This window comes from Leucopleurus acutus (genome assembly GCF_964270905.1).
Source record: "Leucopleurus acutus genome assembly, chromosome: 8".
Taxonomy (NCBI): domain Eukaryota; kingdom Metazoa; phylum Chordata; class Mammalia; order Artiodactyla; family Delphinidae; genus Leucopleurus; species Leucopleurus acutus.
The window spans coordinates 12,571,114-12,587,115 of record NC_139151.1 but is presented as its reverse complement, the minus strand read 5'-3'; the positions used below and the strand labels follow the sequence as shown (position 1 = coordinate 12,587,115).

Sequence of the window (16,002 nt, the reverse complement as noted above, 5' to 3'; positions counted from 1 at the left end):
AATGGATTTCGAGGAGAAAGGGGGAAAAGCCAGGTAACTAGTCTTTCAAGAAAAGACGTGAAGCTGGCCCAAGAGCCAGCCAGGAAGTGTTGACAAGCACCTGGTCCCCAGAGGGGTTTAGAGTGGCACTAAGCAATGCACGTCTGTCACAACTCAAACGCCGGCCTGCTCTCAAAGGTTCTGGGGCCTCTGCCTTCCTGGGAGGCAAGCCCGCTGGCACCCGAGCCGTTTGGGGGCCACTCTCTCTGTGGCGCTGAGTCGCTCCATCCCTCCCCCCTTTCCTGACCTCAGCTGGACCCACTGCCCTGGCCCCTGCTCACCTGCCTTTTTACTATTGCTGTTGTTGGCAGGTTAATGACCTAGTGGCTTCTTTGCCCGTCACCTTAGACTTGGGGGCGGTGAAAGTCTACCAGAGTGGCATGTCTACTGCCGTGGAAACGGATTTTGGGCTCTTAGTGACGTTTGACGGCCAGCACTACGCCTCCATCTCCGTCCCAGGCTCCTACATCAACTCCACTTGCGGGCTTTGTGGGAACTACAACAAAAACCCTCTGGATGACTTCCTGCGCCCCGACGGCAGGCCAGCCATGTCAATCCTAGACCTGGGAGAGAGCTGGCGGGTCTACCACGCCGACTGGAAGTGTGACTCGGGCTGCGTGGATAATTGCACCCAGTGTGACACGGCCACCGAAGCCCTCTACTTTGGCCCCGACTACTGCGGCTTCCTCAACAAGACCGACGGCCCCCTGTGGGAGTGTGGCACTGTCGTGGACCCCATGGCCTTCGTGCACAGCTGCGTGTATGACCTGTGCAGCGTGAGGGACAACGGGACACTCCTGTGTCAGGCCATCCAGGCCTACGCCCTCGTGTGCCAAGCCCAGGGCATTCCGATCGGAGACTGGCGAATCCAGACTGGGTGTGGTAAGCTGGCATCCTGTCCACACGGAAGGCCACGCCTGTGCAGGGGGGCCGGGAGAGGGTTTCGGGGCTCCTCGGAGAGCTCCCTGTTAAGACACATTGCCCGAGAGTCAGGGTGAGGTTGAAATATAGCAAATGATAAAGAACGAACTGTAAAAGCATCTTGACCTTTCTCCTCACCCAGTACTGTGGCCAGAAAACAAGAAACCACTGATGGGCATCCGTGCAGGAGACACGGAGTGCGTGGCCGGAAGAGGGCCCTTAGCAGGGGTGGCCCGGGCAGAGTTGAGCAGGGAGGGGGCCGTTTCTGAGCTGGAGGTGGCTGTCCCCACAGCTGTTGGGGACATGTGGACACTGGCCTGGGGAATCAAGAGCAGCCTTTGGGAGAAGAATGCACCTCCCAGATGGAACCCATGGCATTTTTGTCCTTGGATGTTTCCTCTCTACCTTCAGGTTCTGTGACTCCTGCTCTAGAGCATTTCAGCTGGTCCAAAAGGGGCAGTAGACAGGGCAGGTAGCAGACCCGGAAAGAGGCCTTGTTCTAAAATGCCGGGTGGTGAGGAAAAAAGCCCCCAAAGTGTGGGAAATCCAGCTGTCCCCTTGGAATTACACTTTTGGATTGAGCGTTTGGAACAATTTAGCTATCTTATGTCTTCCTTCTATACAACTTACATCTCTCTCACTTTTCCTAGTTATGTAAATGTTAAAAACGGGCAAACGAAAAACCAAATTGCTTCTTGGAATTTTGTTTCTTTCCTGGTCCTTGGTTTTCTCCATATGAGTAAACCGAAAATTATTATCCGTGCATTTGAGAGTGCTATGGAGGTGAGATTTAAAAGTTTCTTTCAGTTCCAAGGCCAGAGGGCAATTTTTTCCTATCTGTATAGGTTGGATTCATATAAATCAATATGTATCAGAATCAATTCTTAGAGAATTGATCAAACTACTAAAAGACAGTATATTTAAATGTTTTTGTGTGTGTGGACTGGCCAGCCTCTATCATGCCTGGAGTATCCATACCCTGATTGAAGTTGAGATTGAATATGACTTCTCTTTGACCCTTGTGCAATCCAAGGGCATCCAATTACCTAATTTTTTGCCTATAATGGTTATTTTTTTTCTAGTGGTACTACTATCCTACCCTCCACGTTCCTCTCCCTGTCTCTCATTTTAGTGGGATGAATTGTATTTAAATCAGAGAACTCGTCTACCAGGCTCTTGAGTCTCCGCCTGTTGGGGTCAACCAGACTCAAACCAGATTCATATGTTCTTAAAATAAGAATCGAAGCTTTCCAAGGCAAGAAGAGCCTTCAGAAGGCATCCAGTTCCAGTTCAGTCTCCTGGGGGAATAGGCACGCAGGTTCTTTTCAGATAGCTAAGGTTCTTTCTTATTTTTAATATCCCAGAGAATTCATTTTCACAGTCTTCTTTGGTCCCTGTTTGAAAGTTCACTTTTTCAAATTCCTCCTCTAAGAGTTAGATTTTTCATTTCTCCTGTGAGTTGGATTTATTTCCTCTTAGGAATGGGCCGTGTTCTTTAAAGTCAGACCAACTTATATGCCCATCAGTTGAAGATCTTAAACCATCTCGATGGTTGTAATTCACCCAGTACTAAAGCTGTATTGAATAATCAGTCGAGTCTAGTTAGGATAGGAACCTGAAGTTTTATTTCAGTCAGGATGATCCAGTGAGATCCCGCCCCATCACATTGCTCAGTAGTTACTACCAGAGCAGCTGCGCCCCTTGCGCACCCTCAGTCTCCCTTCCCCCAGTGAGTGGTGGCTCGGCCTTCCCTCCAGGCGCCAACTGGTCCAGAAGGAGCGTTCTTCCTCCAGGCCCCCGTGCGTGGTGGATCTGGCCGGTTAGCCCCTGGGTCATTCACCTTGTCGCGCTCTCTCCTCTCCCCTACGTCAGTGTCCATGGTGCAGTGCCCGAGCTTCAGCCACTACTCCGTGTGCACCAGCAGCTGCCCGGACACGTGCTCAGATCTGACGGCCTCCCACACCTGCGCCATGCCCTGCACGGAGGGCTGTGAGTGCAACGAAGGCTTTGTCCTCAGCACCAGCCAGTGCGTCCCGCTGCACAAGTGCGGCTGTGACTTCGACGGCCACTACTACGCCATGGGCGAGTTCTTCTGGGCCACGGCCAACTGCACGGTGCAGTGCCTGTGTGAGGAGGGCGGCGACGTGTACTGCTTCAACAAGACGTGCCGTGGCGAGGAGGTGTGCACGGTGGAGAACGGCTACCAGGGTTGCTTCCCCAAGCGGGAGACCTTGTGCCTGCTCAGCCAGAACCAGGTGCTGCACACCTTCGACGGCGCCGCCTACCCCTTCCCCGTCGAGTTCTCCTACACGCTCCTCAAGACCTGCCCTGAGCGGCCAGAGTACTTGGAAATCGACATCAACAAGAAGAAGCCAGAAGCAGGGCCTGCTTGGCTGCGGGGTCTCCGGATCCTGGTGGCCGACCAGGAGGTCAAGATAGAAGGCATCGGGGCTTCAGAGGTCAAGGTAAGACCCTTGTGGCCTTGGAGACTTTCCTGATGAGTCCCGCCAAGCGAAGGAGCCGCGCTCTTCAGGCTTGCCTGGCTGCCTCTGACCGTGAGCGGATTCTAGGGAGGCAATGACTCCGAAATGGGAGCATTTTCTAACTGTCAGCACCAAATAAAAGTCCATCAGGTGGACACCTGGAGTGAAGCTGGAATTCCTCGAATTAGAGCAGAACTAGCTCGCCAGAGTAGCAAATACTTATAGGATGCTTACTGTGTGCCAAGCACTAGCCTAAGCAGTATCACATTCATCCTAAGAGGTAGATAACATCATTATTCTCATTCTACAGATGAGAAAACAGAGGCACAGAGAGGTTAAGTAACTTCCCCCGGGACACACAGCCATAAAAGTGGGATTCACGCCTGGGTCAGCTGGCTCCAGAGTCTGTGCTCTTTACCCTGTACTATGCTGCATCTCTTTCCTGTAGATGGGAATCCGTGTGGAGTAGCACAAGGGGTGCCTGCCATGGTGCCTCACGCCCTGCTGTCCTGGTCTGAAATACCCATCACTAAGCATGCAGACTCATAGATCATGAGTAAGAAGGAATCTTGGGCATCATCGAGTGCAACTCCTTGTTTTCACATGAGGCTCCCAAAGGGCTAAATGAGGGCTGTGGGCCTGACAGCTGGAAGGTGGCAGAGCGGGGGTGATGGAGGGTGAGGGAGGAGCAGATCTCCCTCCTCCCAGTGCCATGTGCATTTCATAATATCACATGACATCTAATTTAGAAAGCAAAAGTCAATGCAGTGAATAAAGCATACATCCACAAACTGAAAGGGCTGTGTTTTTATTCCCATTGACACACTGGCAGAAATTAATTTATCAAAATAATAATAGGTAGATAGGTGGATGGACAGCTAGATAATTAGATATATACACTGTGTGCTTCCAAGGGGCTGAGACACAGGAAAAGTAAAATTTGAAGGGAGAAGAAGAAGGCAGGACGTCGGGGACAGGAGGAAGCCACACGTCTACGGTGACTGTTGCTCACACTTCAGTTTTGTTTGGAACTGGCTTAGGGTCTCACACACACACAAACAGCAAATGTGTTGGATCAGAGGAGGCTGGAAAGAAAGAAACAAAGATGCCCATGAAAAAAACAGTTGATGTCTGTGTGGTTTCCACACACTGTCAGCTTCTCAACCTTACTCCAAGGCTAGTCATGGGGCAGAGCCACGTCTTTATTCACAGCCTAGGAAATTGTGGGCACCCTGTGTGTATCTGGAACTGATGATAGCGATTTGAATTTTCAGGTGAACAGTCAGGAAGTGGAACTGCCTTTTTTCCATCCTTCGGGGAAGCTGGAAATTTATCGAAACAAAAACAGCACAACCGTCGAGTCCAAGGGTGTCGTGACCGTGCAATACTCAGACGTGGGTCTGCTGTACATCCGGCTCTCCACCGCCTACTTCAACTGCACGGGGGGCTTGTGTGGCTTCTTCAACGCGAACGTCAGCGAGGAGTTCTGTCTCCCCAATGGCAAGTGCACGGACAACCTGGCGGTGTTCCTGGAAAGCTGGACCACTTTCGAGGAGATCTGCAACGGGGAGTGTGGGGACCTGCTGAAGGCCTGCGGCAACGACTCAGAGCTGCTGAAATTTTACCGCAGCCGTTCCATGTGCGGCATCATCAACGACCCCTCCAACAGCTCCTTCCTGGAGTGTCACGGCGTGGTCAACGTCACCGCCTACTACCGCACCTGCCTCTTCCGCCTGTGCCAGAGCGGGGGCAACGAGTCCGAGCTCTGTGACTCTGTGGCCCGGTACGCGAGCGCCTGCAAGAACGCCGACGTGGAGGTGCAGCCCTGGAGGACCCACGACTTCTGCCGTGAGTTCGGGTGACGCCATGGGGGCGGCCGGCCGGGGCGGGGCATTGGTAACCGAGACCGCGGATCTTCTTCTCTTCCTGGTGCAATCGCACTCAAGGACAATCTCATTAACCCTGCACATCTTCCCTAGTCTGATGTGTCCTCTGGAAGGCTCGTCCCCCCAGACCAGACTATTGCGCATCTTTATTGTTGTTTCTAATCACACAATCCCTCTTCGTTGTAGAACAATTAGCTATTGACCCTTGGTTATATCTAGCAGAGGGAACACATCATGTCAAAGGACCGGAAATCTTTGTGATGGCTCAGTGGGCGCCTTCTCTCTTGGCAAGGCAGGACCGCATTCATTTCAGCACATGGTGATCAGTCAGGGTGCCTTTCCCGGAGTAGAGATTAGCCCCGCTCCCCGGGGCAAACCTGACAATGGTTCTTGAGAGAGTCCCATGGGCCTGGTTGTTCATTTTGTGCCCAGAGTATCTGACCCCTCTCAGCAGTACTTATAGTAATGAGAATAATTGCTGGGAAGACGAGACATATAATCCCCTCGGTTCTGGGCGAGCCCAGGGGGAGGAGTAAATGGAAGGGTAGAAGGAGAAGTGGCTGAGGGCGGGACCCAGGCCTGGAGGCAGGACTGCCCCACCTGGACCACATCTCCCACCCCTTCCCCACCAAGAAGGTCGGCCCTCACGAAGACCAGCGCTACCACTGAGATTCCATCCTTTACATCTGGTTATGTCTCGTCCATTATATTTCTTCCTACCTAAGTTTGTTTAGTTTTTTAACTTTTTATTTTGAAATAATTTTAAAGTTACAGAAGGATTACAAGAATATCTATATAGCTTTTACTCAGATGACCTGTTGTTAGCATTTTGCCCTGTTTGCTTTGTCATTCTCTCTCACTGACTCTCTGTTTGAAGGGAAGTTGCAGACATCATGCCCCTTTGCCCCTAAATACGTTAAGTGTATATTTCCTTAGAATCAAGACACTCCTTCACAGCACAGTACAGTTACTGAGTTTAGGAAATTTAACACTGATGCGATAACTTAATATCCACTTCAATTTTGCCCGTTGACCCAGTCGTGTCCTTTATGGCTTTCCCCTACCCCTCAGTGCAGATCTAGTCCGCGACCACTTGGGGCATTTAGCTGTCATGTCTCTTTGGTCTCCTTAAGTCTGGAACAATCCCTTAGCTTCTTTGTCTCTTGTGATCGTGTCATGTTTAGATTACAGTCTCGCCCCTTGTGAAATAGAATGGCCCTCCCTTTGGATTTGGTGCTCCGCCATGGCTGGGTTCTGCTCTACATCCCCCCCGGCCCCCTGCATAGGAGAGGCATGTTTTCCTCATGGTACCAGGTCCCATGTGGGGCACGCTCTGTTCAGCCTCCTCTCACTGGTGATGGGCACGTTGATCCCCTGGTCAGGGGTTGTCAGATATCACCACTCTGTGTCGCTGCGTTTCTGTCTTGTGACTGATGGGCAGTCTGTGGGGAAGTACTTTAAGACCATGCCGCTGCCGCTTGTCATCACGATCCCCCTCCTCAGCTTAGTGCCCACTGAGGACTTTTGCTTGTACTGATCTCCAGCATGACGATCACATGCTGACAGTTTACAGCTCCAGCACTCTCTCCACTTGTACCCGTCAGCAGATGTCATTTTACTGTAAGCAAGAGCCCTCCTATCTCTTCTGCCTGCCTGGCCCCTATCTATCATCCATCCACCCATCCATCCATCTATTTATTTACCTCAATCATCTATCTATCTTATCAACATGGACACACAGATTCCTGTTTGTTTCAATGGTTTATGTTTCATATCACATTTGTTATTTTGGCATTAACCTTATGACAGATTTGGCCTGTGGGTGCCCCTTCCAGTTGCCTCCTATGTCCTTCGGATATGCCTCTATCGTTTTCTTACTTTCTAGATTAACGAGATGCTTCACATCACCTCTTAACCTTCCCTGCCCCAGCCTAGAATCAACCATCACTCCGAAAAATCATGATTCATTTTGGTGGGGAATGTTATTAGAAGCTATGGTCTGGGTGAGGTTTACCCATTGCTATTGGGGTATCCTTACCTTGCCTCTAAGCCTTTGCAATAGTAACATCTTAGACAGAGCTAAGAATATCCCCCCCCCGCCTCCCACCCCCCCACATATCGTTATTTAAAAATAATGCTCTGGTTTCTGAGCACCGGAAGTCCAGAGGAGCATATGGAATATCATCTCAGAGTTGGGCGGTTATATCCCTGGTGACCCTAGCCACACTGGGGAGGGATTAGTAACAGAGGCTGTGAATCTGCAGGTGGAATTCTGGAAGCATGCTCTTTTCATAAAGTCACCTAAAGGGAGGGAGGCTCCAAGGTTCCTACTGACCACCACATCTAGTGGGACCTTAGAATGCTTTCTCAAAGCCTTCTCTTTAACCCACTTCCCACATCCTCTTTTGCCCCACCTCTAGCTCGTCTAAACTGATCTCTGCCCCTGCTCCTGTACTCAACTTTCTAGTTACAGTTCATTCACATTACGGGATTAGAGTCTGCCCCATACCAAATCCATTTTGTTGCCAGGCCGTGTCTGTGCCATGCTTTTAGACTATGAACTCCTACCCAGCAGGAAGTGTCTCTGGTTGGTTTTTTTGTACTGCGCGAAGCACAGCTTGGTGGCATGGCTCATGCGAAGGAAGTGTGGCGGGATGACAGTGATTCCCTCTTTTTCCGGGTGCGATGCCTGCTGAGAATCACTTCTCCCCATCCTTCATCGGGGCCTGAAGAGCTGGAGCAAACGCTCGTAAGTGCCTTTTTTAGAGAGAGACTTGTGGACGGAAGCAGCCACGTGGAGCATGGCTTCCTCGGGTGGAGGGCCAGGGCTCACACTTGATTAATCAAGTCTCTGGGTACTAAGGGGTTAATCTGGTCAGGGTTTTGCCGAGTGGGGATTGGATTGAGTGACAGCTGCAAATCAGGAACACAATCTTCTTTGGACCTGGAGAGAGGCAACCACTGCTTCTGTGTTCAGATATTTTTAACCAGCTCTCGCTGGCAGAGCCAGGCTGCCCAATTAAGTAATTTCAGAGGCATTTCAGGAGCCAGGGGAAGTTTTATTACTTCATGTCTGCATGTTCCAGACTTTCAGACACATTCAGACAACACGATAAGTCATAAAACGAGAGCCATTTAAATAAGTCATGTTATTTGCTATCACCATAAACCTGCAGTCAGTGTTATAACATTCATAATTTAGAGACAAATGTGAAAATCGCTCTATACAGACATATTTAATCAGTGCCGAACTAGCCTACAACTAGTCAGTGAAGGTGGAGACAGTCCTTTAGCCCAGAGGGAAAAAAGATTGGCTTTCAGTCCATAGGGCAGAGCTGTTGAGCTGGTACTTGTGGGCGGAACTATTATTGCCATGCAATTTCTCTACAGTGTCCTTTGTGTCCTTGGATTATAAAACCCTCTGAAGGAGTGATCGTATGCATAAGACCTAAAGAAAGCCTTAAAGGCAAGATCTTAAACTCCCAGGAGACGGTGACGACGTTCACAGATCTTTAGAGAACACAGACCTATGGGTAGATTTCTCCTGTATTCCTGAGTTCATCCCGGCTCATGTCAAGTTTTGACAAACAAAAATAATAAAAAGACATGGAAGTTACACGGAATTCCATGGTGAGCCGCATGCGCCGTTACTGTATGTGCTGTGCTTACTGACGCACAGTCTTGATCTATCAAGGAAGGCTTCTGGGCAGAAGAGTGACTTGAAATGAAACTGGGAGGATGGGTAGGATTCGGCTCTGTGAAGGCTGTGCAGGAGGGGCAAAGGGTGTGAATAAAGGAGGTGGGCAGGACCATGTGCTGAGGTCAGTGAGGAGGTGGAAGGGGTCACAGGACACCAGGAGCAGAGAGATGAAAGACACAGGGAAGGTCCAACGTGTAGAGTAGAAACACCTCCATGAAACCTATCTGTAATGGAGGGAAGTGTAAGAAGGGAAAGGGTGCAGTGTTTATTGAGACCCTACTGTGGGCTTGATATATTAGGTTATTAATCCTCAGAACAGCAGTCCTAGGTAAGTACTGTCCTTATTTAATAAGAGAAGAAACTGAAGCTCAGAGATGGTACCCACAGGTCTCTACAGCCTCAGAGCACTTGTTCCTTCCAGGACTCTCTTTCCGGAGTCTTTGAGTCAGGAGACTCAGAGTCGGGAGATGCAGAGTCGAATCTCTCTCCAGTACTTATCAGCTGGATTAAGTCCCTGAACTTCAGTTTCCTCACTTATAAGACAGGGGTGATATGACTGTCCTTACCATCCAGATTGTTGAGAAAATTACACTAAAATGCCTAGAACAGTGCCTGGTGTGCCACAGGTGCTCAGAACAGGCCCATCGTCTCAGAATCTTCTACTTGAAAAGCTAAGTGCACTAGAGGAGCACGTGAGTGAGGGGCTCGCTGAGCCCTGTGGATCACCCCAAATGAGGATGGCAGTGGTGCCGATCACATGGCATTTGCTGAGCTCACCGTGCTGGACAGATAAGTCACATGCAGCTTATATACCTGCACGCACACACGTGCACGCACACTGTGCACACAGCCATAGATGCACACACATGCACACACCCATGCATACCAATGAGTGTACACAGACTCTGTCTCTGACCTCTGTCCCTTTCTCAATCCCATCTCCTCCTCGCCCACCCTCAGCTCTGGAATGCCCGGAGAACAGCCATTTCGAGGAGTGCATGATGTGTACAGAGACCTGTGAGACCCTGGCACTGGGCCCCATCTGTGTGGACAGCTGCTCCGAGGGGTGTCAGTGTGACGAGGGCTATGCCCTGCAAGGCAGCCAGTGCGTCCCCCGGAGCGAGTGTGGCTGCAACTTTGAGGGACACCAACTTGCCACCAATGAGACCTTCTGGGTGGACCTGGACTGCCAGATCTTCTGCTACTGCAATGGCACAGACAACAGCGTCCACTGTGAAAACATCCCCTGCAAGGGTGACGAGTACTGCATGGAGGAGGGCGGCCTCTACTACTGCCAGGCCCGCACCGACGCCTCCTGCATCGTCTCGGGCTACGGCCACTACCTGACCTTTGACGGCTACCCTTTTGACTTCCAGACCAGCTGCCCGCTCATCCTGTGCACCACAGGAAGCAGGCCGAGCTCAGACACATTCCCCAAGTTCGTCGTCACAGCCAAGAACGAGGACCGGGACCCGTCGCTGGCCTTGTGGGTCAAGCAGGTGGACGTGACCGTGTTGGGCTACAGCATCGTGATTCACAGGGCCTACAAGCACACGGTGCTGGTGAGCGGTCACAGGCCAGACCCCAGGAGGGGAGCCATGGGGATGTGAGGATAGGGGTCCCGGGTCAGCAAGTCAGGCTGCAGCTGAACCAGGCAGGTCCAGAATCCAAGGAAAAGCAGAGGATGTTAGAGCACAGAGGGGCCCTGGAGACTTCCCATCACTTTATCTTACAGATAAGGAAACAGGGCCCTCAGAGAGAAAAATACCCAAGTCACAGGCACCAAATTAGGAACAGAGCCAGCTCTAGGAATGGTGCCTTTCATATTGTAGCAGAGTGTGTTGGAGACGGCACAGACCTAGATGGAGTCCCGGCTTGGCTACACTGAGCGGCCTCAGACAGTCGCTGTGTGTATACGAGAATGTGCACCTAGCATGGACTAGGCGTCAGTAAGTGGTACTGCTGTCTAATCCACCTCCTTCCCTTAGCTGAGATCAAAATATTTGCCTCCTTGGGCCTCCTGCTGCCTCTTTCAGTCTCCCTTTCACTCCCGGGGGACCTGGGAGTTCAGGAGTCTTGTCCACATCTGGAGCACCCTGGGGCTCCCTTGCAGTCTTCTTACTTTTCACTCCCTTGGCCATGAAGACAGGAGCAGGTAGGGGCTGAGGAGTTCCATGCATTCCGAGTCCAGCCTGAGGATGTCAGCCGCAGCCACAGGCTGGCCACCCCTCCCCCAAGGGCCCGCCCTCAGCAACACTTGGGACACCAGCAAGCCACTGCTTTAGCATTTTGGAGGAGCTGACTTAGGATGTCAACCTTTTAACACCATCCTCCCAGGTCTGCGGTGTAATTTATCTCTAAGGAGGTTCCTCTTCCTCTCATATACATTCCCTTTCAAATTCTGAGCTGTTAAAGACTTCCTTGGGCAACTCTGCTGATTTCTTTCCTTCCTTAGAATTTCCTTTAAACCCCTTCTCTGACAAAGAGAGGTTTCTGAGCTTCTTAAACTGTCCTCCCTTTCACGTTTACTGGAAAGTGTGCCTTCTTAGCATCTAAGATGGAAGTCTCACTATGAACCTTCTTCTTCCTTTTCTTGGGTATTTTACCCAAACTGCCATTGGTACCCTCTGTGTTTCACCTAACAGTTGGTTCCTCTATCATTTATGGCATTAATCATACTGTATTTTTCCATGATGTTCAAGTCCAGCTCACTCAATATTCATAGTGGACTCCTTGAGGGCAGGAACCACACATAATCCATCTTTATGTTAAATGAATATACTGTGTGCTATGACACTCAAAGCATTTGTCAAATGAACGAAGGAGATAACATAATAAGCCCTTTCTTCCAAGGTTCCTACGACTTTTATTTTGCTGCTCGTCACTTCTTTAGCAATTTGAGAGATGAAATTGCCACCTGGACAAGTTAGGAGTGTATCAGATGCCTTGCTTTTAGCCACAAAACGTTTCCAACAGATGTCCGGATAGTCAAAGTCGCTCTTTACAATCACTTCCCTCTCCTCCATTTTCATCAATTGTGTTAAAACAAACACATCAATCATTTTGTCCATGTGGCTTCATCATATTTCTCCTTTGCTCCTCCTCTGACATATTTCTACCCTTAGATTTATAATTTTGGATATCGTTCCTTATCTCTGTGACATTCAACACTTTTCCACCTTTCTACCTTTCAGGTTTTTTTCTTCTTCTAAAATATAATCTGTTAACAGGCCCTGTCCCATCCAGTGTACTCTGAAAGCGTATGTTCTGCCTTGTGTTACACGCTGTCAAGGTTTAGGTATATAGACATCTGAGGCTACCCATGTTTTCTGACCCAGTTATTTTCACATATAGACACTGGATCTTCATGAACACTTGTTCTTTTTCCTGCTCTCCCTTCTCTCCTCCCCAGTGGCTGATTCTCTTCTCTCACCAGGTGTTTCCCTCCCTTTGGGTCAGCTCACCTTCCAGGCACGTGTCTCATGAGATGCACTCACGCCTAAAGTCAAGAGCCATGAGAACTACACAGCTGGTTTCTTCCTCCCACAAAGAAATGCGGAGGGAAGGGTCTATTCGTTCTTAGGGCTGCTGTCACAAAGCATCACAGACTAGGTGGCCTGAAACAGCAGAAACCTATTCTGTTACAGTCCTGGAGGCCAGGAGTCCTAAACCAAGGTGTCCTCAGGGCCATGCTCCCCCCGAGGTCCTAGGGAAGCCTCTGTTCCAGGCTTTCCTCCAGCTTCTGGTGGTTGTAGGTGACCCTTGGCTTGTGGCAGCATAACTCCAGTCTCTGCCTCCGTATTTTCATGGCCTTCGTCCCTCTGTGCCAAATCTCTCTCTCCTTTTAAGGACACTAGTCATTGGATTGAGGGCCCACCCTTTCCCCGCATGATCTCATCTTAATGATTACATCTGCAAAGACCCTATTTCCAAATAAGGTCACGTTCACAGGTCCTGGGGGTTAAGACTTCAGTATACCTTTTGGGGGGACACAATTCAATCTACAACAGGGAGTAATTAGAGAGTAATGGGCGTGAAGGAGGAATTGATTAAAGGGGTGGGGGGACCCTTTCCAGGGCTCTTCTTTCTAGGTCACCAGATGTCCAAAATGCCCAAGCTGGGAATAGAGTGTACAGCTTTCAGATCTCTGACAGAAAGACCAAGTTCAGGATGCTTGAAGGTTCTTTTCTTCTGGGCCCTAGGGGATAGATTTAGCATTTACTTTGAATTATTAATATGCATTGCAGGATCTGCTTGTTCAATGATTTGCGTTTGTTTTTCCCATGATGTTATTATTAGTCACCATCTCTCCCTGAGAGAAGAATAACGGCCGTCATAATGACAGCGCGCGGTGGAGCGCCAGGCAAAACACAGCACAGAGCCCGGGTCACTGCTGGTGCTTGCAAAAACGGAGGTGACATGGAAGTGACTCCTTGGGACACCGGGTCCCTCTGTGATTCTGACCTTTCTCGGCATTAAGCAGTACTGAGGATGTGGGGAAACCCACCAAGCCGAGGGAAATTAGAAATAAATATGCTATGTTTATACCAGCCAGGGAGTAGGGGTGAGCGACAGAGGTGAGCCACTCCCAGGCACCGCAGAGCCCACGCCTCAGCCGTCCACAGCCCAAGCTCCACAGAGACGGCCTCTCTCCTCCATCTCCCTCAGGCTTCTGCACAGCCGGGTCCTGCACGGTCCAGGCCAAGGGGCAGGCTCTCAGGACCTTCCAGAGCTGGTGTTTTTATCACTGATTGCCCACCCCGTGGCCATGAGAGAAGAGGGAAGCTTTGAGCATCACTCTGGCTCAGTTGCATCTGACGGGCTTGCATTGACAGTCTGTTCTGTGCCAAGCCCTTCGGGTAGAAACGTGAGTCAGACACGGCCTCTGTCCTAAGGGAACTCAGGGTCTAGTGGGAGAGACAGACGTGTTTGCAGGGAATGTCAGCGTGATGTGAAGTTCCAGAAAAATGTGACGTGCAGTGGGGAAGGGGGGCGTGTCGTGAGAGAACAGGTTGCCTGAGCCGCCTGGGGGGACGGAGGGAAGGCTTCTGCAAGAGATGATCCAGACCTGAGCCCTGAAGGCACCCATTGGCCAGGCCGTGAAAGAGGCAAAGGGCGTCCTAGGACAAGGAAACGTCAGTGGAGATCCAGGGCGGGGGTGTGAAGGGGGCCTTAGAACAGCTGAAGAACAGCTGTAGCGGCAATCAAAGCCAGTTGTTTAAAGGAAAGCTCGCTACTGAAAAGCGAATATGTGGCCTTATTTCCAATACTTCAGTATTAGAAACACATTTCCCCCACTCATCCCCATGCCCTGCTCTCTTCCTCCTCTGCGCCGGCCTCTTCCATCCATCCTTATCCACCCCTCCCTTCCTCTGCCTCTCTCTTTCCCTCCGTTTCACAGGGACAGACAGGGCAGTGATGTAGGGGTGGAGGTCGCATTCCTGGGGCCTGAGAGACAGGGAGAAGCTGGGCAGGCCTGTCTGCATCGAGGCCTTCCTTTCCCAGGTGCTCCTGGGCAGTGACAGGACTCGAAGGCCTTGAGCTGTAATCCAGGCACATGGCCTCTCCAAGGTATCGCCCCCTCCTTGACACCCAGTAGCCAGGAATAGAGAATGCGGAGAAACTCAGGAGGAAAAGCCAGCCAGCACGCGTGAGCCCTTGGGTGCTCAGCCTTTAGTTTATTCGTGCGAGTTGTCAAGGCTCGTGGGAGTCCCCACGGCCTCTGCTTCCCTCGGTGACTTTGCACACCTGTGCTCTCTGTCTCTGGGCCTCCCAGGTGAGAAAGTTATGCTCACCAGGCACGATCTCCCTCTTCCTCTTCCCCCCTCCATGCTGTCTCTGAAATGACCCATCACCACGCCCTCTTCACCTCCTGTCCTCTTTCCAGAGCACGAATTATCTCTTCCCCTCTCCATGGCCACTCTCCACCTACACCATCCCTTTTTGGCCCTCTCAGGCTCTTGCCTGTCTCTCATCTCCTCCCCCTCCTGTGTCTTGGGCTTTTCTCTTCAACCCATAAACATATTCATTCTAAGATAAACCTTGACCCCGATTCAATCCAATCCCTCTTCTAACCAATCCCTCTCCTCCCCTTTCCTACCAAACTCCCGGAGAGAGACATCTCTGCTTCCATATCCCCTGTTTGCTGTTTAACCTCTGCGACCTAGCCTCTGGTATCATCACGCTACTGAAGTTCTCTTACTAAGATCACTGGCGACTTCTTCTTTGAAAACTGAAGGAGTCTTTTTCAGGCTTGATTTCATGGGACGTTACAGACGAGGCCCTCCGTGGTCCAGGCCCTCCCCGCCTCTCCGTCTTCCTCTCCCATCATCCCCGAGGTCACATTTTATGCTCCAGCATCATTCAATTGCTGTGATTCCTCATGTTTATTAGGCATTTCCCCTCCTCTTGGCCTCAGCTCAGGCTACACCCTTTTCTTGGGATTCCCTTTTCTTCACTCTCATTCCTTCATTTTTTGTTGTCGTTTTGTTTTGTTTTTAATTTTTATTGAAATATAGTTGATTTACAATGTTGTGTTAGTTTCAGGGGTACAGTAAAGTGATTCAGTTCTACATACATATATGTGCGTGTGTGTGTGTACATGTATATATACATACACATATATATATAGTCTTTTTTTACATTTTCCCTTCCATTATAGGTTATTACAAGATATTGAGTAGAGTTTCCTGTGCTGTACAGTAGGTTCTTGTTGGTTATCTATTTTATAAATAGTAGTGTTTATATTTTTTAAAATTTTTATTGGGGTATAGTTGCTTTACAATGTTGTGTTAGTTTCTGCTGTACAGCAAAGTGGATCAGTTATACATATACATATATCCACTCTTGTTTAGATTCTTTTGCCGTATAGACCATTCCAGAGTATTGAGTAGAGTTCCCCGTGCTCTACAGCAGGTCCTTATTAGTTATCATCTAGTAGTGAGAGTTCCCCGTGCTCTACAGCAGGTCCTTA

At 50.1% G+C, this 16,002-nt stretch overlaps 1 protein-coding gene across 3 annotated transcripts in view; it reads left to right on the top strand.

Moving 5' to 3' along the window:
- LOC309965666 (alpha-tectorin) overlaps positions 1-16,002 on the top strand; it is a gene marked incomplete at its 3' end in the record, with an annotated part of 73,877 nt that overhangs the window by 24,328 nt on the left and 33,547 nt on the right. For all 3 annotated transcript variants that reach the window (XM_082845303.1, XM_082845302.1, XM_082845304.1), the window contains 4 exons: positions 351-921; positions 2,833-3,425; positions 4,718-5,291; positions 9,990-10,591. In XM_082845303.1, the coding sequence (XP_082701429.1) occupies positions 351-921; positions 2,833-3,425; positions 4,718-5,291; positions 9,990-10,591 (2,340 nt within the window). The remainder of the gene's footprint in view (positions 1-350; positions 922-2,832; positions 3,426-4,717; positions 5,292-9,989; positions 10,592-16,002) is intronic.